The sequence below is a fragment of the Phlebotomus papatasi genome, chromosome 1 (assembly GCF_024763615.1).
Source record: "Phlebotomus papatasi isolate M1 chromosome 1, Ppap_2.1, whole genome shotgun sequence".
In the NCBI taxonomy this organism is placed as follows: domain Eukaryota; kingdom Metazoa; phylum Arthropoda; class Insecta; order Diptera; family Psychodidae; genus Phlebotomus; species Phlebotomus papatasi.
The window spans coordinates 53,533,732-53,557,191 of record NC_077222.1 but is presented as its reverse complement, the minus strand read 5'-3'; the positions used below and the strand labels follow the sequence as shown (position 1 = coordinate 53,557,191).

Genomic DNA, 23,460 nt, shown 5'->3' with positions numbered 1-23,460 from the left:
AAGTAGAATAGAAGCAGCCGAGATGAGGCGAATAAGGAAATCACCCATCGAGATCGAGTGAGAAACGTAGCCGTTCGTGAGGAGTTAAAAGTCGATGAGTTGCTCCATTGAGTTGAGAGATCACAATTTGGATAGTATGGTCAGGCTCGGTGCGTGAATGAAGATTCCCAAGAGAAAATATGCAAGCCATTTGCATTGTGCAGGGGTAGATCTAGGACAGGGTTGCTAAATGAAATTCGAGATCTTGTCTTGGAGCGCCTTGATATCGAGCTCGAACATCCTCCTAAAGTGGCGGAGGATCGATATGGACACGCGAAGGGATAAGCGGTTGAAAATCATGATTATGATGATTGGCTGAATCAATTTTTAAATTTGAAAGGAGTTTGGCACTCCCTTTGTGTAAGGGATAGTGAATTTGTTCCAGAAACTTGCTTAGGTTGGCTGTATGGTTATAACTGTTCCGTATTTTCTGCTAAGAATGATGAACAGAATTGCTGTTCGAGTAAATAAATTATATGGTCTCAATTTGTTGGAAGGCGCTGACATACAGGCTTTCAGGGTTTTGGGAGCAAATTGATGAATTCTTGAGACTTATGAGAAATTGCTCGAAGCGCAGCAGCGGATGATCGGGAGTAATTGAACAAATTGATTGAGGAGTCTAGCGATTGTTGGGTGGAGTTGGATCGGAATTCTTTGGGTGACTAAGTATTGACCGAAGTGTTAGGTGAGCTGGCGAAGATTGGGAATGTACCGATGGTGCTTTTGTTATTATTGCAGTCAAAGCGAAGGCCCTTCCAGAAATGATAGGAAATTTGGAAGGTCTTTGAGGGATTGAGAAGCGTGGAAATAGTGAGTTTCACAAATATTATAATAGTCAAATAGGAGTGCTTCGAAATCGGAATACGGTAAAATTTTTGAAAATGTATTGAGTCATTAAAATGTATTCAGTCTTAATTCAGAAAGAATCAGTCCGAGAATAATTTAAAGTTTCAAGTTTAATAAATTGACCCAGAGGATACCAATCCAAAGTTCGGTGGGTCGGTTAATGGTTCAAATCAATCCAAGGGTGCCTGGAATAAAGTTATGTGCTGCTGTGAGACGTGGTATTTTCCTTCCAATTGGAGTCATAACAGTGTGTAACATTACTTTGAGATATTTTGAGTTATACTGGGTAACTGTTTATGATACAATATTTCCAATTTATGCTGATCTCCTAATAACAATTATAACTGAGTATCTCTTGTCGTTTTTAGGAATATTAAAGGTAGATACTCTGGAAGTAATGGACAAGGGTTTGAAATCAGTCCAGGGGTCCAAATCTCTGTCAGCAGAATAATGGAATTTGGAGTCAAATAATAGAGGGGTTTGGATCTGGAAGATATTCAAACCGAAGTGAAGAGAGGATTCAACTGACTGAGAGTAATGACCGATGCCATAGAAGCTTTTCAACCCTGTATTGACGGATTGATAATTTCTTCAATCCCAGGTACAGTTTTGATGGATCCTGGTAACTAATTGCAGATAAGAGGGCTGCGGATGGACGCAACGGCTAATGCCGTAGAAGCCCGATACAGCACTGTTGGTTTGGGAGACGTCCCAGACAGGTGTACAGTTTTGTTTGAAATCCGTGTAAGCAGTTACGGATTGAGGGCTGCGGATGGACGCAACGGCTAATGCCGTAGGAGCCCGATACAGCACTGTTGGTTTGGGAGACGTTCCAGACAGGTGTACAGTTCTGCTTGAAGTCCGGGTAAGCAGTCACGGACAATGGGGCGCGGATGGTCGCAATGGCTTATGCCATAGAAGTTCCCCGGACAGTCGGTCGGTCTGGTAGGCATTCCGGACAGGTGTACAGATCTGTTAGAGTCTAAATAAGCAGTCAGAAGTAAGCGGGGCGCGGACAGTCGCAATGGCTTACGCCATAGAGGTTCCCCGGACAGTTCTGTCGGTACGGTGGACATTCCGGAAAAGTGCACAGTTTTGTGGAATCCGTGTAAGCAGTTACGGATAAAGAGCTCATATGTCCACATGTTCTGGTATACAGTTCTGTTAGTCTAGTGCAGTTCTGAGTGGGTATAAAGTCCCGTTGAATTCCGAGGCGCAGTTTTAAGTAAGGGGACGTGGTTAAGTTCCCCCACCACAGTTCTGTTGGTCCGATAATTGGTAATTTCGGACAGGGGCACAGATCTGTCAAATTTGGGAAAGACGTGACTGTTAGAGAGACACGGAAGATAGTAGCGGATAATGTAGCAGAAATTTACTGACAATAATGCCGGCCTGGTAGTTACATAAGACAAATGGAGGCTTGCTTATGCATGAAAATCATTCCGGCCAATATGGTAACTGTTTTGGGATGAATGATGCTAATACTAGAAAAGCACTTTGCTTTTCGCAGGTTTAAGAAGCAGCTGTAACGGTTGCAGAAGATGATTTCAGAATGGAGTTCCTGAGGCCAGTGGCAGTCACCTTAAGGGTAATTGGATTTGGAAGTAGTGCTTAGGCAATAGTACTACCTTTCCCTTTTGGTACTGACTACACCGAGGACGGTGAGTCGTCGGATGGCCGAATTGTAGTCGAGATTTTCCACCTGATAGCGAAATAGAGCCCGGCTGGTGGATTCCCTTCCCTGTTCGCGGGAAATTTATATTTCCCGCCTCTCGCTCCAAGCAAGGCCTTTTACTGGTGGTATAGTTCTGTTGCCCGCCGTGTGGAGGATTGTCGGACAGGCGACACTGTCAGTCAGTCGGTAACATGGCCTGGAAGAGTTCGGATGGGGGGCACAGAGCTGGGTCGCTGCCAGGCAATTGGCCGCGATAAGCCTTGGTCTCCTTAAGGAATCTTTCAGGGCTAAAGCCCGACAACACATGTTGTCAGGAATTTAAGGAAACATCGTCAGTTGCTTTACAATCCGAAAACGTTTTGTTAATGAAGTTGCTTTACCATAGCTAATGTTTAGTTTTCCTTTATATAATTCATGATATCTAGACTTTATGAAAACCCTTATCTTACTTTAGTACTCCTTGTGTTCTCTTGATAGCAATTTCGTTTTTTGGAGATTTTTGGATATTTTTTTTTGCAGAAGGTAGGCAATTTCCACTGAGAAAGCTTAGTGTGATATTTTGCACGCCAGAAGGTAGGCAATGGTCACTGAGAGAAAGCTCAGTGCAATATTTTGTGCGCATGAGAGTAGGCAAAATGACACGGCGAGAAAGCTCAGTGAGATATTTTTATTTCGAAAGAACAGTTTCGAATCAAAAGTCCCCCTATAAATGCCGCCTTAGGGACGATATGGTCAAAAATTGGGGGTCAGAAAAAATTTTTTTTTTGATTTTTTAAAGCAATTATAATTTTAGATAACCGTAGGAGAAATTTAATCTTTGAGTCGTCGTCGGTGCTGACCTAAAATAATTTCCCGCTCAAAGAGAATATAAAAGTTTATTGTTTCGAATTACCTGAGTCAAATACTGAATAACAATCATAACTCAAAATTCATCATGACCGATGAAAAGTAAAAGTCCGGATTTTCGAAATTTAAATCAAAATTGTCTTTTATGTAAGTAAAACCAATATTAGTATTTTAGTTTTTAAATTTTTTTATTAATAATTTTTTCCTGAATGAGAAAATTCATGTTACAAAACAAGAAGATTTTCATAAAATCCTGTGTGGCCTTTAAGTGGTAGAGTTAGTATTTTTCGGAAGTAATCGATTTTTCGACTCCTTCATATTTTTAAGACAGTTCATGGAACTATAAAATGAGTATTCCTTCATAACCTAACGGTTCTAACGATTTAGAATATTCGATACTTTATATACTAGATTACTTATAAGTTAATCGTATTAGAAAGAATCTTGACGAGGTAAAACAATCACTAAAAATGTAGGTTTCTTAAAAAATTGTTCTGCATTATTTTAATTTTTTGTTTTACACTATTTTAAAAGTTCCACTGTAAGTTCATCTCGTATTAACTAAATATTATTGCAACATAATTTTAAAAATTATTTTCCGAAGAATGAGTAAAATTCGAATTTGGCGAAAGTGGCGTACTTTTTTCTTCTGTATATGTACGTACACTGAGAAAAAAAAGAGGGTGCGATTAACTTTTTCTCCTCGTAACTTTAACACTTTTTAGGTGTAAAAATATATCAACATTTTTTATTGTTAATTCTACACCATTTCAAATGTAAAATTAACATGAAAAAGGTTAACTTTAACCCCTAATACATCTAAAAGGCATAATATTTACACCGATTTCGGATCAATAATACAGGGTAAAATTAACATTTCCGGAATGTTATTTTAACTTTTTCGGATTTCTCTTAGTGTACTTTTCGTCATCTGGCCTCTAGCTAGGCACTCACTGGAAGCAAGTTTCGTCAAAAATTGCATTTTTGACAGAATTTTGACGTTTTTGCCTATATTAGTAAAGGAGGTGCTTTTTGAAGGAAATCTTCTGCGCTGCTGTAGATGGAAACGTCAAAATTCTGTCAAAAATGCAATTTTTGTTGAAAATCGCTCCCAGTATGTACACTGAGAAAAAAAATAAATGTTAAAACAACTTTTTCCGTCGAATTGAAATTACCCCTTGCGGGATAATCCGAAAAAATCATCCCGATTATACTTTTTAGTCATAGTTGCATGAAATATCCATTCCTACTACCCTTATTTCGCATTCCGTAAAGTCCAAATTATTGCCACATGGTGCGCTAGTAGCGTGTGTCATATTTTTCTTCAGTCAAGCGCTGTCAGTCAGTGAATAAAGTGCAAGTTGCGATGGAGGAGCGTGAAAAAAGTGCTGAAAGGGAAAACCCTGATATTGTAAAGATTGTGGAAGACTGGGGGATCTCCAACAACGGAATTTCCCGTCTTTTAATGTGTGGAATACGCGGACGGGAGCATCTGGAAGCTCTGGATGACGCAACAATAAGCAAAATTTTTTGCGACGACACCTATTTAGGTGATTGCGTGGTTTTTCGAACCAAATTGAGACAATGGAGACTGTGCAATGGGGTAAGTTTTAACGTCAATCATATCTGATAACTTTCTCTTCAATTAACACCTTGAAAATATAATATTAGACGTATTTGCATGTGTTTGAAATAGAAGAAAAGAAAGCCTCGCATCATTTGTATGGCGGTCGCCATTTTGAATTAATCCACTGTGAACAAAATATTGGCCTTATGATGAAAGAGGATAAAACTAACATTTTTCGTCATACCAGATACTCTTTTTAGGGGTAAAAACCTATTTAGCACTATTTAAGATCAATTTTACTTATATTTCGGGGTAAATGTTTGGAAAGAATAAAATAACTGCTCTTTTAAAGTGATATTTACATCTTTTCTAAACTTCCGAATAAAACAATTTTGAAATTATTGATATTTTTTTCAGAGTAATGGTTACTTTTGTGCATGATCTTAAACTATTTTTTTCTCTTTGAAAATGAAACATATTGTTACAATCACAATGCAAGGATTAAATTTTATGTGTTGAATTGTATTATATTTTACTCTCATCTGATTTACTAAACTTCCGTGTCAACTCATTTAATTTTTATTTTCATTCAAATGATTTAGAGTAATTTCTATTTTATATTTTTTAGACTGAAGATTTGGCAAATCCAGAAAATGTTGTGCCACCCCATCAAGTCCCCAATCCAATGCATATTTCTGCCGACTCCAATGCAATGGTCGGAAACTGTAAAGCCTGCCCCCTTAAATGTGGTTCATTGAAGGACTTATTGAAGTCGAGTCTGAAAGGAGAGGCACTTCTAAATAACTATGTGAAGCATAATATGCTTCGTAACTGTGATCAGAATGATCTCGTAAGCATTATCATTGATAATCATTTGAGATTTGATTTGAAAAGGGACAGATAATCCTAACCGGCTTATGTAGGTGAGATTCTTAACGTGAGCTAACTCGGAGTGCATGCAAATTCGATTTGGAGCTGAAGTTGGGAGACGCCATTCAGTTATCTTGAATCAAATTCGTGAAATGATACAAATTTTGTATTTAAACCAAAATATCAAGGATTTGGATGAACTGGCACAAAAGTAATATATGGGTGAAATGTAGACCAGAATGTTCTCTATAATTTTCCCATAGAACATGATCTCATCGATTACTCAGAAGCCAAGATAAGCGAGGTTTTTTGTTTCTTAACTCGTTTTTTCATCCAGAGTGCCCCAAGTAGTCATTTGTTGAACTTCAACTATATCAAAGAATTGTTGTATTTTGCGGGACTTTCCATTTAAACCCCTATTTTAAGTGTCTCGGTGGAGTAGAGGCAGTCAAATTGGCATCTGAGTGATTTCAAAGCGTTATTATTGGAAAAATCAATTTTTTCACACTTAAACGGCAAAATCGGAGTGATAGCGTAGTCTGAGCGGAAAATGATGTATGGACGAAATGTAGAGACAAATGTGCTCTACAATTATGTCGAAGTAATCATCAAAATCGGTTCATCGACAGTCGAGATAATTGAGGTTATGTGATATTGAAATTGGTTTTTCGACTGTGGCGCCCCTGGTGTTGGTCCCACGAAGTTCAAATATTCTAGAAAGTTGTAGCATTTGGTGAGATCTTTCGTTTAAGCCCTCATTCATCAAAATCGGTCACATAGAACCGGAGATATGATTTTTTGAATTTCGTGAACTTTGACCCCTCATATCTCCGGTTCTATTGAAACCACAGCGCGCATACGCACCATTTTGGAAACGTCCTAGACTGGACTACAACATACTAAAATTTCATTAACTTGCACAATGCCGTTTTTGAGAAAAGTGACTTTGAATTTCGATGAATTTTGACGCTATCACAGCGCCACCTGTGGTGACTTTTTGAACTTCCATCTGAAAGTGCTCATCGAGACGAAACCAAAAAGGTAAAATTTAGGTCGCTATGTTAATTAGAACCGGAGATAGAGGCCGGTCAATGTTCGAACTTTGACCCCTTATAGCTCGGGTCAGGGGTTATGGATCGACTTAAGGTTTTTTTTGTTTGATAGGTATAATCAACGGCTACAACATACTAAATTTTCAGCCCGATGCACAATGGAATTTTTGAGTTATTTAACTTTTAAGATTTAAAAATTTTCTTTTTAAAAAAAGCGCCCCTAGCGGTGGTTTTATGAACTTGCGATGTTAGAAGGGGAAGTGGCATTTCACGAGAGCTTTCCAAAAAGCCCTCACTTTTTAAATTCTGACAATTAGAACCGGAGTTATGGCCATTTTAAGAAATTTTTTTTGGACCCTTATAGCTCGGGTCAGGGGTGTCGGGGGACCTTAAGTTTGGTATTGATGGAAAGCTCTAAGGCCCAGCTATAACATACTAAAATTTGAGCCCGCTCAATGCCATAGGGGCGGAGCTATTGAGAAAACAAAAAAAGGGGGGTCTTCAAAATGGCGGAAGGAGGGGTGGGGGGTGGGGGGTCTATGCACCAAGTTGCAATTTTCACCCGATATATAACCTTTGCCGAAAACCGCAAGTCGATATCTTTTTTAGTTTAGGAGCTATTAAGCTCCAAAGTGCGGCCGGCCGGCCGGCCGGCCGGCCGGCCGGCCGGCCGGCCGGGAACGTAACTTAGCCACATATATATTCGGAATCAGGAAGTGGCGAAACACATTTTGGCCAAATTTGAGGTCGATCGGACGACATGAAATTTTGTTAGGATTATAGTAGGTGAGATTGTTAAGAATCTCACCTAATATCACCAAAGGAGCTCAAGGGGTACGCAGCAGAAATAAAAAAATTATTTCCATCTGAAAACGAGGTAAGCTTTACACTGTTTATTAAAAAAAAAAAGAAATATAATTATTAGTTTTTTAAACTGAATTCTCATAAACTTCTCACAAGAAATTTATTACGTTCCACGCCCCCCCAAGACTAAGCAGAATCCAAAAGGAAAATTGTTCAACAAATTTAAGAACAATTTGAGGAAATATAAGCAAGCTGTGCAAAATAAGGATGCAGTTGAAGATAGGGAGGAAGATGATAATACCGACAATGGAGAAGCAGTACGAGATATCTCAGGTAAAACCACTAATCAATCACAATTTGTAAACCAGGAGTAGTACCCCCGTTTTATCATCTGTTTCGTCTTCATAGATCTTCTTATGGAAAATGTTGAATGGTTGAAAAGCCACTGCGATCCTTGGGATGAGGTGATTTCCAAGTGGAAAGCAACTTCAGTTTGGAGAGTGGAAAGTATCAAAAAAGATTCTGAGTCATCTCTAGCATTTATACTGGATGCATGGCCAGGCTTCAAAGATCCTCGAGGGTTTGACTTGGTAAGTAAAATTCTTTAACAGTAAAGTGTCAATGTGTTGATATAATATAAATATTTTTTAAACTTTGTTTAAATTACGGAAACAAACTACTGTTCTATTCAGGTGGATATTGATTTTGAGACCATGTTCCCTCAAGTTGAAGAATCTCCCTCTGAGAAATTTGCGCAACTTAAAAAGAAGCTGATACCGCTTTTTGGAATGGAAATCAAAGATAAATACAGTAAAGGACTTCTTAAAAAACTTGGCGATTCAAGCACAAACGAAGGTACACATGAATTATTAACTATTTCCATTCGTCATGTAATACCACAATTTTTATCAAAATTAATTTCCAACTTTAATTTTTAATTCTTGAGAGAAAAATATAATATGTTTTTTTTTAATATTTTATAATCAGAGATTTTCATTTTATTTTTTTGTTGTTGTCGATTTTCATAACTTTATTTGATTTTATAGACTCGCAAGGATGCATTACGAGTTTGCTTATCAACGCTCTAATCCTTCCTGATCGTGAGTGCGGAAACAAGAAGCCCACAATTGCAGATGCCCAACGTCAGATGGGTTTCCGAGTGAATTCCAGAAAAGAATTGGAGGAACTTATAAGTCAACAGAACAACGATTTGAAAATCATTGCTGTCGGTCAGGATCTCACAGCCATCACTGAAGTGTATGTCAATTGCGGACCAATTTTTTACAAGATGTCATCATACTCAAGAGCCATGGAACTCCTTATAAAGCTGAGTCTTCTACTTCATATTGACTATCCCAGAAAATGCAGATATGCTTGGAAAGTTCTAGAAGGGTTTTGTTTTAGTCATGCTACCGAAAGGGTGTATGACCCAAAAGTACAAAATTTGCTCAATAAGCTCAGTTAAATTGAAACAAGATGCATCTTGAATATTTCATCTGCAAGATTCAATTGAAGGAAGAAAATCAGCTTTTTATTCATTTAAGAAAAAATCACAAGACACCAACTGATTATGACTATAAGTGTATGGACCGAAATTGCAATCAAGTCTTCCAAAACTATTTCAGGTATCGTACCCATATTAAAAATCACAATGAAAAGACATACACTAACATACCAAACCAGTCCAATTTAATATGAGATTCAAACCCTCATTATGCAAAACAAGTCGATGAATTAAACCAAATTAGATCTTCAGAATTCAGTACAAAAAACGATCTATTAAACTCGTCTGTATCATCACCATCATGTTCTTATATGTCTGATACGCAAGATTCTGATACACTTAGCTTGCCTATCGTTCAACCAAGTTATATACAGACACACAATCTAAATTTAAAGAATCACAGTTAAAATTTTCATTATCACTACACACAGAAGCAAACATTACACGAAAAAATGTTGTGAAAATTCAAAAAGGAATTAAAGACAATATAGTTGAACCCATTTTGACAGACCTAAGATCTTTTCTCCCATATATATGCTTATATATATGCAAATAAACAAACAGAATTTCAGACACTTATTAATGGAATTGAAAATGCATTTGAAGTTACCAAGTCTGAATACAGATTTGTAAATCATTTAGAAGAATAGTCTTTGTATAAAAAACCAATTAATTTTATTTTAAATAATGAAATATCCGAAGAAGACGTACGAAATGACAAAATAGATCTGACCAAATTCCAAGGATGTGTTCATGATATCGATTTTCAGTTAAAAAAATTTTTCGAATGTAGGAACAACTTAGAAATTACATTTCAAAACATTAAAAAGTTAAAAGAAGAAGACACTCATAATCATTTTATTAATTTCTACTGTTGGAAAAGGAAAAATGGAACGATTTAGAGATAAAATGGTTTTTCCAATATTTTAAAAATTTTTCATATAACATAAATGAATATATTTCACATTACAGTAAGTTGTTCAGAATTCTGGAAATTATTTTGGAAAATGATACTTTTTATCATATTATCCGTTCAGTAAAAGTTTCATTCGTCCAAAAATATCAATCATACAAATATCTAAAAGATGAAATTGAATACAGAGTTATAAATCCAGAAAACACTAGTTATTCCGTAGAAGGGATTAAAATCAATGAAAATATATATATATATTCGATTATTCAACTAAGAAACACGAAATAAATGAAAATGAATTTTCCTGAAAAATGTTGATGTTAAATGAAAAGTTGTGATATTAAAAAAATGAAATGTGATATGAACTTGTGTATTCATCAAAGTTTTTGAAAAAAGAAATAATAAAATACTATAAAACATGTGAAAATGATTTTTTCAATGATGTAGTAATGTTATTTTTACCTTTCAAATCAAAATTCAGGTTTATCCGAAAACCTTAAAAAATGCTGATTCTACTCCAAATATCAAAATTCATATTTATCCGAAAAACCGAAAAAAATGTTAATTTTACCCCTAAAATATCAAAATAAAAATTTATCCGAAAATCCGAAAAAAAGTTGTCACTACCCTGAAATATGAGTTATTTTAACATTATAATCATATTACCCCGAAATAGAAGTAATATTAATCCGAAAAAAATGTTAAGTCAAATTCACCCCTAAGAAATGTTACTGATATGATGAAAAAATGTTAAAATTACACTCTTTTTTTTCTCAGTGTAGAGTTCTTTAAGGGGTTAAGTGGGTTACACACAGACATCTTTTTTCAATGAAAAAAATATGAGCTCTTAAGCATATAAAAGTACGACATTTTAACTATATTTTCTGAAATTTTTTTTCAAAAGCTGATTTTTGAAACGATTTTTGAAAAAAAAAACATTCTAACCGGTGTACAAGGTTTCTCACAGTATATTCATCTGTGATGCAATTCTGACGCCGTCACATTGCTATCCCGCCAAAATTTTCCCGATTTTGCGAAATAGAAATATACATCATACATAGAGTAGGGTGTGTCAAAATAAAAAATTTTTTTTAGATCTTTTTGGCCCAGGTGGAAAAATGTTCTATATGATGAGACAATTAAATGCTTCTTAGACATGAAAAATATCGGACGTTGTTTAGAGGTGCTCCAAGGCCACTTTAGGTACAGTGAAAATCACCAAAAATTCATAAATTCGCCCGGAATAAATTTCTCTACGACAAACTACTGAGAATTTTATCTCAATATTTTAGTGGAATATTGCTAATTTAGTAGACAATGTTTTTGCAAAATTTCATTGAGATCGGATAAGAAATAGATTTTAAAAAAAAACAATTGGTAAGTTCAAAACTTTAAGAAATAAGAATGTGCCAACTCACATATTCGCTAATAATTCATCTTCTAGTGATCAGAAATTAATTAGTGATAGCTCATTGGAAAGGTAATGAGTTGTACTACAATGTTTGTAAACATACCAAGTTTGGAAAATCACCGCAAGGTGGCTCAAACATGAAATGTCAGTAAAATTTGCCAAAATTTTACCCTAGAGTTGGTAACTTGAAAATTCATCTATAGAAAACTTAACAAAATATTGAAGTACTGTCTTTTGCTGATCGTAAAGGATACTTAGGATTACTTATTAACTATATGACCCCCCGTTCCGACCACTATAAATGCATGATTTGTGTGATAGAGGCTTTTCCTACAAAAATACAAACACTCTAGCTTAGAGCAAAATTCACTGGAAATTGTCTAGAGCGCACTGAAAATGTAATTCTATGGAAACTCTATCAAGTGGAATTCTTCAGGGGGCCACCTTGATTAGAATCAAGCGTCAATTTGATCTTTAACATCTACTTATTAAGCACAAAGGAAATTTCTTGAGGACATAGGACGTTCCAAACATTTTGTTTTCTTTTTTTTCCTCACTTTTTAAATTGACCTAAAAAGTAACAAAAAATGTCCTAATGTTTTCTTATGTTTTCAGACATAAGAAAAAGATTGGGCGCTGTTTAAAAGTGGTACAATGGATTTTAAATTGGTTAAAAATTAAGAAAAATAAGTACGATTGTCAAGAAATCAATTTCTATACTGAAACTCAAATAAAATATTTAAGAAGTCTCTTTTTCTTCTTGTAAGAAACACATAGTACTGCATTTCGTTTGTCTATGAACTCCTGCTCTGATTATATAAAAGGTTCCATTTCAGTGATAAAGGCATGGATAGAGTCACCGGAGTTACCTTAAATATAAAAATTGAAATCTGTCTTATCCCTTTTAGAGAAATTTTGTTTTCCACTTTACTTCAAGATATTTAAAAAGAATGCCTTGATTTCTAATTCTTTTACAGTGCTATTACACAAGGCTTTCCACAATTTAACTTTACATTAAATTTTGAGCATTAAGATGTTACAATGATAATGATTTTACAATTTAATTGTTTTTACAATGGCCTAAAACGCAAAATCCTTTCCTCCTAAGATCTGTCCTTGACAAATTTCTTTTAACCCCCAAAAGAAATCTTCATGTAAATTTTTTACGAAGCTTTTTTTTTAATTTACCCAAGTGGCAAAATATTTTTCTTTTATTTTTCTTGACCCGGTCTTTACATCGTCCTAAAACACAATGTCCTTTCATCCTAAGACATATAATAATGATAAATTTTTTCTAGCCCCCGCAAGACGTTTTCAAGTAAATTTTTTACGAATTTTTGTTTTTAATTTACCAAAGAAGCAAAATCTTTGTTTTTTTTTAAATTTTTTTACCCTGTTTTTACATCGACCTAAATCACAAAATCTTTTCCTCCTAAGACCTGTCCTTGATATTTTTTTTAGCCCTCAGAAGACGTTTTCACGTGAATTTGTCACGAAGCTTTTTTATTTATTTTACACAAGTAGCAAATTTTTTTTTAATTGACCCTGTCTTTACGTCGACCTAAAACAAAACACAAAATTCTTTCCTCGTAAGACCTGTCCTTCATAATTTTTTTAGCCCCCAGAAGACGTTTTCATATAAATTGTTTACGAAGCTTTTTTTTTAATTTACCCAAGAAGCAAAATCTTTGTTTTTCTTTAATTTTTTTTACCCTGTTTTTACATCGACCTAAATCACAAAATCTTTTCCTCCCAAGACCTGTCCTTGATATTTTTTTTAGCCCCCAGAAGACGTTGTCGCGTAAATTTTTTACGAAGCTTTTTTTAATTTACCCAAGTGGCAAAATATTTTTCTTTTATTTTTCTTGACCCGGTCTTTACATCGTCCTAAAACACAATGTCCTTTCATCCTAAGACATATAATAATGATAATTTTTTTCTAGCCCCAGCAAGACGTTTTCACGTAAATTTTTTACGAAGCTTTTTTTAATTTACCAAAGAAGCAAAATCTTTGTTTTTTTAACCCTGTTTTTATATAGACCTAAACCACAAAATCTTTTCCTCCTAAGACCTGTCCATGATATTTTTTTTTAGCCCCCAGAAGACGTTTTCATATAAATTTTTTACGAAGATTTTTTTTTAATTTACCCAACAAGCATCTTTGTTTTTTACCCTGTTTTTACATCGTCCTAAAATACAATGTCCTTTCATCCTAAGACATATAATAATGATAAATTTTTTCAGCCCCCAGAAGACGTTTTCGCGTAAATTTTTCACGAAGCTTTTTTCTTTAATTTACCCAAGTAGCCAAATATTTTTTTAATTGACCCTGTCTTTACGTCGACCTAAAACAAAACACAAAATTCTTTCCTCGTAAGACCTGTCCTTGATAATTTTTTCAGCCCCCAGAAGACGTTTTCACGTAAATTTGTCACGAAGCTTTTTTCTTTATTTTACACAAGTAGCAAATTTTTTTTTAATTGACCCTGTCTTTACGTCGACCTGAAACAAAACACAAAATTCTTTCCTCGTAAGACCTGTTCTTGATATTTTTTTTCAGCCCCCAGAAGACGTTTTCACGTAAATTTTTTACGAAGTTTTTTTTTTTAATTTACCCAAGAAGAAAAATCTTTGTTTTTTAATTTTTTTTACCCAGTTTTTACATCGACCTAAACCACAAAATTCTTTCCTCGTAAGACCTGTCCATGATATTTTTTTATCCCCCAGAAGACGTTTTCACGTAAATTTTTTACGAAGCTTTTATTTAATTTACCCAAGAAGCAAAATCTTTGTTTTTTTAACCCTGTTTTTACATCGACCTAAACCACAAAATCTTTTCCTCGTAAGACCTGTCCTTGATAATTTCTTTTAACCCTCAAAAGACTTCTTCATGTAAATTTTTCACGAAGCTTTTTTTTTATTTAGTCAAGTAGCAAAATCTTTTTTTTTTAATTTTTTTTACCCTTTTTTTACATCGATCTAAACCACAAAATTCTTTCCTCCTAAGACCTGTCCTTGACAAATTTCTTTTAACCATCAAAAGACTTCTTCATGTAAATTTTTCACGAAGCTTTTTTTTTAATTTACCCAAGTGGCAAAATCTTTTTTTTTTATTTTTTTGACCTTGTTTTTACATCGACCTAAAACACAAAATCCTCTCCTCCTAAGACATGTCCTTGACAAATTTCTTTTAATCCCCAAAAAACATTTTCACATAAATTTTTCACTTAAATCATTTTATCCCATTTTATGGACAATATAATGGAGATATCAACTTGAAATATTCTGAGTTCCCCCCATAAGTCGATCCAGTAACTTCAGTTTCATCCCAATGTCTATTCTTCCCCTCTAGAGATCACTATTTTGGACATATCTTCAGATCGAAGCCATCGATCCTTTTCGTTTTTGGATATGTTTTAGATATAGCTAAGGCGAACATTTTATCCTCAGACATCAATATCGTTCAGAAAATACTATTTGGAATGTAGGAGATAAGCTTTTAAACTTTTACAGCAGTGAATTTCAGCATAAAAAAATTTAACCAAATAAACGGGAGGCAGAGCGTCCCAGGCTTGGCGAACCGCTCGAACACCAGAGAAAAAGCTTTGCCTTTATGCATTTTCGAAATTCTTCTGGTGCATATAAAATTATTGACGAATTTAATTTGTCTATAAATCACCACAAAACCGTCTTGAAGTTGAAAATTGTTCATGAAGAGGGTTTCAAAATTCAAGTTTTAAGTAATTAATTGACCAAATCGGGTGAAAATTAGGCCTTTGACCTTTAAAAACTGACACTGACGATTTTTTCGGTAAAAGGTGTCAAAGGACGAAATCTTTAGCTGGACTACCTCTAAAACATTTCCAAAAATGAGCGAAATCGCCAAGGCCAATTGTTTTCAAAGTCAAAAACATGTTTTTGGAGGGGATAAAGGGGTGGGGGTAATTTTGGTAAATTAGTTCGATAGAAAATGTTGACTCGTGGGGGTGGGGTCAGCGAAGGCCGGAAGTCAATATCTCTTACCGTTTGGTAACCAGGATCGAGATATGTTGATAAAACACGATTGTTAAAACTGTTCTTTCTTGACGTTTGAGCAGTTAAAATTGATCGAACGTGTGTAAAACTTCAAGATCTATCAGAAAAAACTACATTTCTACATTTCGTCTAAATCAGTTAAAAGTACATACGGAATTTTTTCATTGGCCTTGAAAATTCCAAGTCGTATAATACAATGACAAAAAATGAAACTAATTTTCAAGCGCTCTTGCAGCAAAAAGAGAACAAATAAAAAAAACATTGAAAAAATTGAATTGAAATAATTATTTTTATTTATTTATTTTATTTTATTCTGTATTACTTTATTACTCTTACCAGGACCGAATTCGCGTGGGTTCCCAAGGATCTCTGGCACCAGATCTCCATATCTAATGTTTTATAAAAGCATGTAAATTTTGGTTTTTTTTTAATCCAATGATTTCTCATTGAATTATCACACCTTCTTATTAATTCCCCCAATTAGGGACTTGATAAACCCACGGTTTTGAACGGATTTCTAACACTTCCTATCAAAATCTGGTAAGCTTTCAGATGTCTGACCCATTTTCCTGAGATTTGTCTTTAAAATTCCCCAGTATTTCTTAATCTTCCAGAGTGTAGGACGGGTTAAATATGTTTCCCATAGCCTTGAAACCTTTGAAAAGATGAACTTTGAGTTTCCGCAACCTTGTTTTAGCATTTTGACGCTGTTTGTCGGTCCAATGGGAACAGCCTGAAGTTTGAAAGTTATTAAATCATTCCTCCTCTTGATTTTATGAACGAAGCTCCAATGTATTCCCATTTATTTGCCAACATTTTACAAGAAAAGATCGAATTGCTTCTCAAAAACCTCTTGCACTTTCTGTTACATCCTCTTGTCCTGAATATTAGAGGTTCGGCCACTTAGTCCTGGCTTTTTAGCAACAGTCATAAAATTCTTGAACCGAATTATAATCTTTCAGATAGTGGTATGAAACACCTTCCGGTTAATTTCTCGATTTCAGCATTACTTACATTTGGACTCTTAAGATATCTGTCAAATTTCAATTCTCGCAAGGAAAGGATTTGCGTTTTAGGACGATTCAAAAGCAGGATAAAAAAAATATTTTGCTACTTGGGTAAATTAAAAAAAAAAGCTTCGTGAAAAATTCACGTGAAAACATCTTCTGGTGGCTAAAAAAATATCAAGGACAGGTCTTTAGAGGAAAAGATTTTGTGGTTTAGGTCGATGTAAAAATAGGGTAAAAAAACAAAGATTTTGCTTCTTGGGTAAATTAAAAAAAAAGCTTCGTGAAAAATTTACGTGAAAACGTCTTTTGGGGGCTAAAAAAAATATCAAGGACAGGTCTTAGGAGGAAAAGATTTTGTGGTTTAGGTCGATGTAAAAACAGTGTTAAAAAAACAAAGATTTTCCTTCTTCGGTAAATTGAAAAAAAAAAGCTTCGTAAAAAATTTACGTGAAAACGTCTTCTGGGGGCTAAAAAAAAATATCAAGGACAGGTCTTACGAGGAAAGAATTTTGTGTTTTGTTTTAGGTCGACGTAAAGACAGGGTCAATTAAAAAAAAAAATTTGGCTACTTGGGGTAAATTAAAGAAAAAAAAAGCTTCGTGAAAAATTTACGTGAAAACGTCTTCTGGGGGCTGGGCGCTAAAAAAAATTATCAAGGACAGGTCTTACGAGGAAAAGATTTTGTGTTTTAGGTCGATGTAAAAACAGGGTAAAAAAAACGTCTTCTTAAAAAAAAATCAAAAAAAAGATTTTGCTCAAGGACAGGTCTTAAGAGGAAAAGGTAAATTAAAAAAAAGAAAATTTTGCTTCTTTGGTAAATTAAAAACTTCGTAAAAAATTTACTTGAAAACGTCTTGCGGGGGCTAGAAAAAATTTATCATTATTATATGTCTTAAGATGAAAGGACATTGTGTTTTAGGACGATGTAAAGACCGGGTCAAGAAAAATAAAAGAAAAATATTTTGCCGCTTGGGTAAATTAAAAAAAAGCTTCGTAAAAAATTTACATGAAGATTTCTTTTGGGGGTTAAAAGAAATTTGTCAAGGACAGATCTTAGGAGGAAAGGATTTTGCGTTTTAGGCCATTGTAAAAACAATTAAATTGTAAAATCATTATCATTGTAACATCTTAATGCTCAAAATTTAATGTAAAGTTAAATTGTGGAAAGCCTTGTGCAATAGCACTGTTGTATTTTTTTCCAAACAAATTTTATTTCCCAACAACAGAAATATCAATAATGTCGGAATCGGATATAATTAGGGGGAGGCTTTGATGTTTCGCACATACGCTACCATCGGACACTTCGAATTTCTCCGGTATTACTTTATAACTTTCACTGATGGCTATATATTTTAGTAGCTAGTCTTAAATCACACCTTTCCTGAAAAAATTGGGAGTCTAATCCTTTTCCCCTAGTTTTAGGAAACAAAAATTAAAAACAGGTCCAAAACTGTAATTTTGCTGTGCAATATTTCATACGATTGTGCAGAATTAATATCACTTTTCTGAAAAACTACTATCACAGAGGGTAGAAGGGTTATTAGGAATCAGATTTAAGTAAAAATCTTTTAGGCTGAACAGGCACTTTTTGTGGGTGGAACAAAATTCACAAACTTGACTCAGATTCATCGATCGCACATAGAAGACATGGCTTCTCTCACATTTTCCAAGAAACTTCATTTTAGATGCGATCCCTCATATTCACATCTATTGTAATCTACCGATTTGATCCACCACTAAAAAGGAAAACTTAAAAATCGTAAAGTTGATAAACAAGAAGTAATTTGACTCAAATAGGTTGCAGTTGAGTAATTATTAAGCAATTTTGGATTTCTTTGATATAAAAATATTTTTCAAGCTTGCACAAACTGAATGTGCAATGAAAGAATCACATCTGCAATAAGCTCATACAGTTTACAACTGCTTTTTGACAATCTTTGACATAACCTCACTATTGTGTTGTTTTGCATGACAAAGAAAAGAAATTGTCCGTAAGAAGATGTTTTGTGAAAATTTTAGCTTGTTCACCTGCTGAAGCTCAATATCTGTGCTAAATCCCGATTCCTGCAGCTGCAGGAACAGAGAAATCTTCAATGATGCGCATTCAAACGTTTTTGTGCATATCCGGCTCCGTGGAGGAATGGTGGAATCTTGTGTGGTATTCTCGCTTGCTGAGTTTTAGTCAATTTTTAGCTTTAAAAACTTATTGATTCGTGTAAATTTGGTGATATTTGGACTTTTCAAGAAAGTATTCATCAGATTTAACCGTTTCCGGAGTGAAATTCTCGTAGAATCAAGCAAAAAAATGGTTTTTAATGTCAATAAAACATCTCTCAGAAAAGTTCCAAAAAAGTGATATTAAAATGTTTTATTCCTTATAAAAATGGTTTAATCAAGTAGATTAGAGTTCCCTTTAAACAATGATGTGCAACTTTTAGTGTCCGGTGCAAAATTTACGGTGAAAATGGGGTGTTCAATGATGGCGTGAATCGTGTGCGATAATAGAAACTTGATTCATCTATCGGACAAATCGCCATTAAATTTTCATTTTCCTCTGGAGGAAAATCTAAGGATTTCCTGGGATTTTGTTTGGTGGGATTATGAACCTTATAAGTAAGACATTTTTTTGGCATAGTTGGAGAATCCATACGGTTTGCATGGTAGTCAGAAAAACTCACTGAACTTGAACATCATTTTTGTGTGCGAAAGTTCAAAGCCTCCCCCTAGTAACAAAAAGAAATTTTCGGCTAAAAGAAATTGAGAAAAAATGGCGTCAGTCCTACAGAGCGAAAAACTAAAATTTCCTCTACTTACATTCTAAAGCAATTTGCTCCTCCTATAAAAATCCTATCCTTTTCCTGACCTTGTCCTTTTCCTTTGTATCCCTAATAAATTTCAATATTATTACTTTTAAATTCAAAATTAATTCCTTTCCTGTACTTACAAATATATGTCTTGCTTCATCAAATTTTGGACACAAAATGGCGAACGCCTATTCTCTATTCAATATAGCCCTTTCCAAAAATTCCCATATTCCAATGTACTTCCACTAAATTTGAACTATTTTAAAATCTAACTGACTGCCATTTCAAATATTAATTTAATTAACAATAAGCACTGTAAAAGAATTAGAAATTAAGGCATTCTTTTTAAATATCTTGAAGTAAAGTGGAAAACAAAATTTCTCTAAAAGGGATAAGACAGATTTCAATTTTTATATTTAAGATAACTCCGGTGACTCTATCCATGCCTTTATCACTGAAATGGAACCTTTTATATAATCAGAGCAGGAGTTCATAGACAAACGAAATGCAGTACTATGTGTTCCTTACAAGAAGAAAAAGAGACTTCTTAAATATTTTATTTGAGTTTCAGTATAGAAATTGATTTCTTGACAATCGTACTTATTTTTCTTAATTTTTAACCAATTTAAAATCCATTGTACCACTTTTAAACAGCGCCCAATCTTTTTCTTATGTCTGAAAACATAAGAAAACATTAGGACATTTTTTGTTACTTTTTAGATCAATTTAAAAAGTGAGGAAAAAAAAGAAAACAAAATGTTTGGAACGTCCTATGTCCTCAAGAAATTTCCTTTGTGCTTAATAAGTAGATGTTAAAGATCAAATTGACGCTTGATTCTAATCAAGGTGGCCCCCTGAAGAATTCCACTTGATAGAGTTTCCATAGAATTACATTTTCAGTGCGCTCTAGACAATTTCCAGTGAATTTTGCTCTAAGCTAGAGTGTTTGTATTTTTGTAGGCAAAGCCTCTATCACACAAATCATGCATTTATAGTGGTCGGAACGGGGGGTCATATAGTTAATAAGTAATCCTAAGTATCCTTTACGATCAGCAAAAGACAGTACTTCAATATTTTGTTAAGTTTTCTATAGATGAATTTTCAAGTTACCAACTCTAGGGTAAAATTTTGGCAAATTTTACTGACATTTCATGTTTGAGCCACCTTGCGGTTTTCCAAACTTGGTATGTTTACAAACATTGTAGTACAACTCATTACCTTTCCAATGAGCTATCACTAATTAATTTCTGATCACTAGAAGATGAATTATTAGCGAATATGTGAGTTGGCACATTCTTATTTCTTAAAGTTTTGAACTTACCAATTGTTTTTTTAAAAATCTATTTCTTATCCGATCTCAATGAAATTTTGCAAAATCATTGTCTACTAAATTAGCAATATTCCACTAAAATATTGAGATAAAATTCTCAGTAGTTTGTCGTAGAGAAATTTATTCCGGGCGAATTTATGAATTTTTGGTGATTTTCACTGTACCTAAAGTGGCCTTGGAGCACCTCTAAACAACGTCCGATATTTTTCATGTCTAAGAAGCATTTAATTGTCTCATCATATAGAACATTTTTCCGCCTGGGCCAAAAAGACTTTTTTTTTTTGAAACACCCTAACATAGAGTCTTCACTCTGTATGAGTGGACACGGATAAAGAGTGTGGCGCTTTCAGAGGGATGGCATGTGTAGTAGGGCACAAAAAGCGGAATAATTGCTGTTATTTTGAATATCCCGCGAATTTTATCTCGCGAGCTTTTGGAGGTCGTGAGATGGCAATATAGATACATTTTAAGTGAAAATTTCACGATTTAGTGCTCAAAAATTTTTGTTAAAATTGTTTCTATTAATTTTATGTAATATATAATTACATAAATTTAATGTCCACGAGGAAACATATCCCACAGATAATTATGGTCCATCACTTCAAAATTCTGAAATATCTTAATGTGAAAATTCTCAAGAAATGGGTAAAAGTATTTGATTAAATGCATGTTATTTCAATAACGAATAGGATGGTGTTGTCCAGAAACGATTTGTGAAAAAAAATTCAAAGGAGATTTTCCTAGAACTACATTTTTAAACTAATTAATTTTTAATTTTAATTTTTTCTGTAATTTTCTTCATTTTCTTCATAAATCCCTGAATATCCTTCGAATCCCCGAAAAGGATTGCGCAAGACTACTTGTCTTTTTCACGAAAATATTTTCGAAAAAAGAGCCAAGTTCTCTGAAGATCATAAACACGGAGAACTTAAGGGTAAGGGACCGGTGTAACAATTTATTAACAACAATAACCTTATGGTCGTTGAAAGGAACATTTCAGCCCAGAATTAAAATAAAAATCTTCTCAGAGCTTTTTCGGTTCCCTGCGGACCTTCTTCACGGGTCGAAAATGTCAGATTTCTGGGATTTTGTCTTTCTTAGGGGCCAAAGGGATGTCTTCATTGGGTACATGGGTTCTGAGTCACACACTTCACGAACAATTTTACAGCAATATTTTACTTTTTACAAATAAGGTTACTAGTTACTACACAAGTTAAACAAAATGAAATAAAAATCTTTCTTGGCTACTAACTAAGTTTTGCTTAACTCATTTAGTAACTTATTTGTAAAAAGTAAAATATCGCTGTAAAATTGATCGTGGAGTGTGTGATTCAGGACCCTTATACCGCATGTACCCAATGAAGACATCCCTTTGGCCCCAAGAAAGACAAAGCCCCAGAAACCTGACATTTTCGACCAATGAAGTGCGCTGCGCAGGGAACCGAAATCTCTAAGAAGAAAAGTTTTATAATCCAAGGACAAAATATTCATATTTTAATAGATTATTTTGTTCATGTTTTACGATGATGTTAACATTACCTCTTCCTTCCCATCCTATGATATTCAGTGACCCCAGCTCTTTCCTCAAGGAAATATTTTCGCGAAGGACACAAGTTGTCCTATACAGCCTTATTTATAAGTTTGAAGAATATTCAAGGATTTATGAGAAAAATCGAGAAAATTACAGGAAAGATTAAATGATAGGAAATTAGTTCGTTCTAGGGAATTTTTCCTTGAATTCTCATGCAAAAATCATTTCTGGATTCTGGACACCAATGTTCTGTATTGTACAATTATCGAGATAAATACGAGTTTAAACAAGCAAGTTTATTAATTTCTTGAGAATTTTTACCTAAAGATATCTTAGAAATTTGACGTGATATTTTTCCATAAATGTCTTGGGAGAACATGTTCATGAAACACCAAAAGGAAAACAAAAGTACTCATCCACTTGCACCCCCCACAAGAAAGGATTTCATTTTATTGCACTGTGTTTTAGAAAAAAAAAACTTTAGGTATTATAGTTCATAACGAAATTGTTTATTAAATACCCAAGGCATTAATAAATTCATATGGAAAAATCATTTAAAAAAATTTTTTTGTTGCCTTGGACCACACTTGTAACAAAGAAATTTAAATTTGAGTGATTTGATGAAGCCGGCTATGTAACGGAAATGATTTTGAAAATGTCTCGCAATTAAAGAGTGAACGAGAGAGTGCGAGCGAGAGCAATGGCATGATTGAGAAATGACAGCCTCATCGAACAAGCGTTGAATTTCACGGATTTTTCTCTAGTTTTTCGCGAATTTAATGTTTTAGTAAATCAAATTACAATAATTTTCATCTCATAAAGGGTGTTTCTGTGTTTAAATGTGAATAATTTGCTCAAAAGTGCACAAAATATGAGCTGAAGCGGCTTCACACACACAACCACCATCCCGAAAAATCTGGATAAATTTCGTGACGGACATCGGAATTGGGGGTCTGATGTCAATAACTAAATATTTCCTGTTAGCTTATGAATTAAACTCGTGCTTGAACGCTGGCATTTTTTACTTTGTTCACAATTTATTTTACAAGACAAAACGTGTTGTATAATATGACAGAATATTATATTTTTTGTATAAAATTCTGCCAAAAATCCATATTTTATTTAAAAAAAAAGTACTATTCTACTACGAGTTTAACTCATCAACTAAGAGGAAATATTTGGTTGCTGGATATCATATGTATTAATTTCGAAAAAAAAACTTA

The 23,460-nt window shown here is 34.1% G+C and overlaps 2 protein-coding genes across 2 annotated transcripts; both read left to right on the top strand.

The window, feature by feature from the left end:
• Positions 1–4,577: 4,577 nt before the first annotated feature.
• Positions 4,578–5,877, top strand: LOC129801286 (uncharacterized). Its single transcript, XM_055846219.1, has 2 exons — positions 4,578–5,009; positions 5,602–5,877. The coding sequence occupies exons 1-2, from the start codon at positions 4,773–4,775 to the stop codon at positions 5,875–5,877; spliced, it is 513 nt and encodes a 170-aa protein (XP_055702194.1). The 5' UTR covers positions 4,578–4,772.
• Positions 5,878–7,860: 1,983 nt separating this feature from the next.
• Positions 7,861–9,345, top strand: LOC129806477 (uncharacterized). The gene is made up of 4 exons (XM_055855117.1): positions 7,861–8,032; positions 8,108–8,289; positions 8,392–8,554; positions 8,746–9,345. Exons 2-4 carry the CDS (start codon positions 8,116–8,118, stop codon positions 9,162–9,164), a joined length of 756 nt encoding a protein of 251 aa, XP_055711092.1. The 5' UTR covers positions 7,861–8,032; positions 8,108–8,115; the 3' UTR covers positions 9,165–9,345.
• The last annotated feature ends 14,115 nt before the right edge of the window (positions 9,346–23,460 follow it).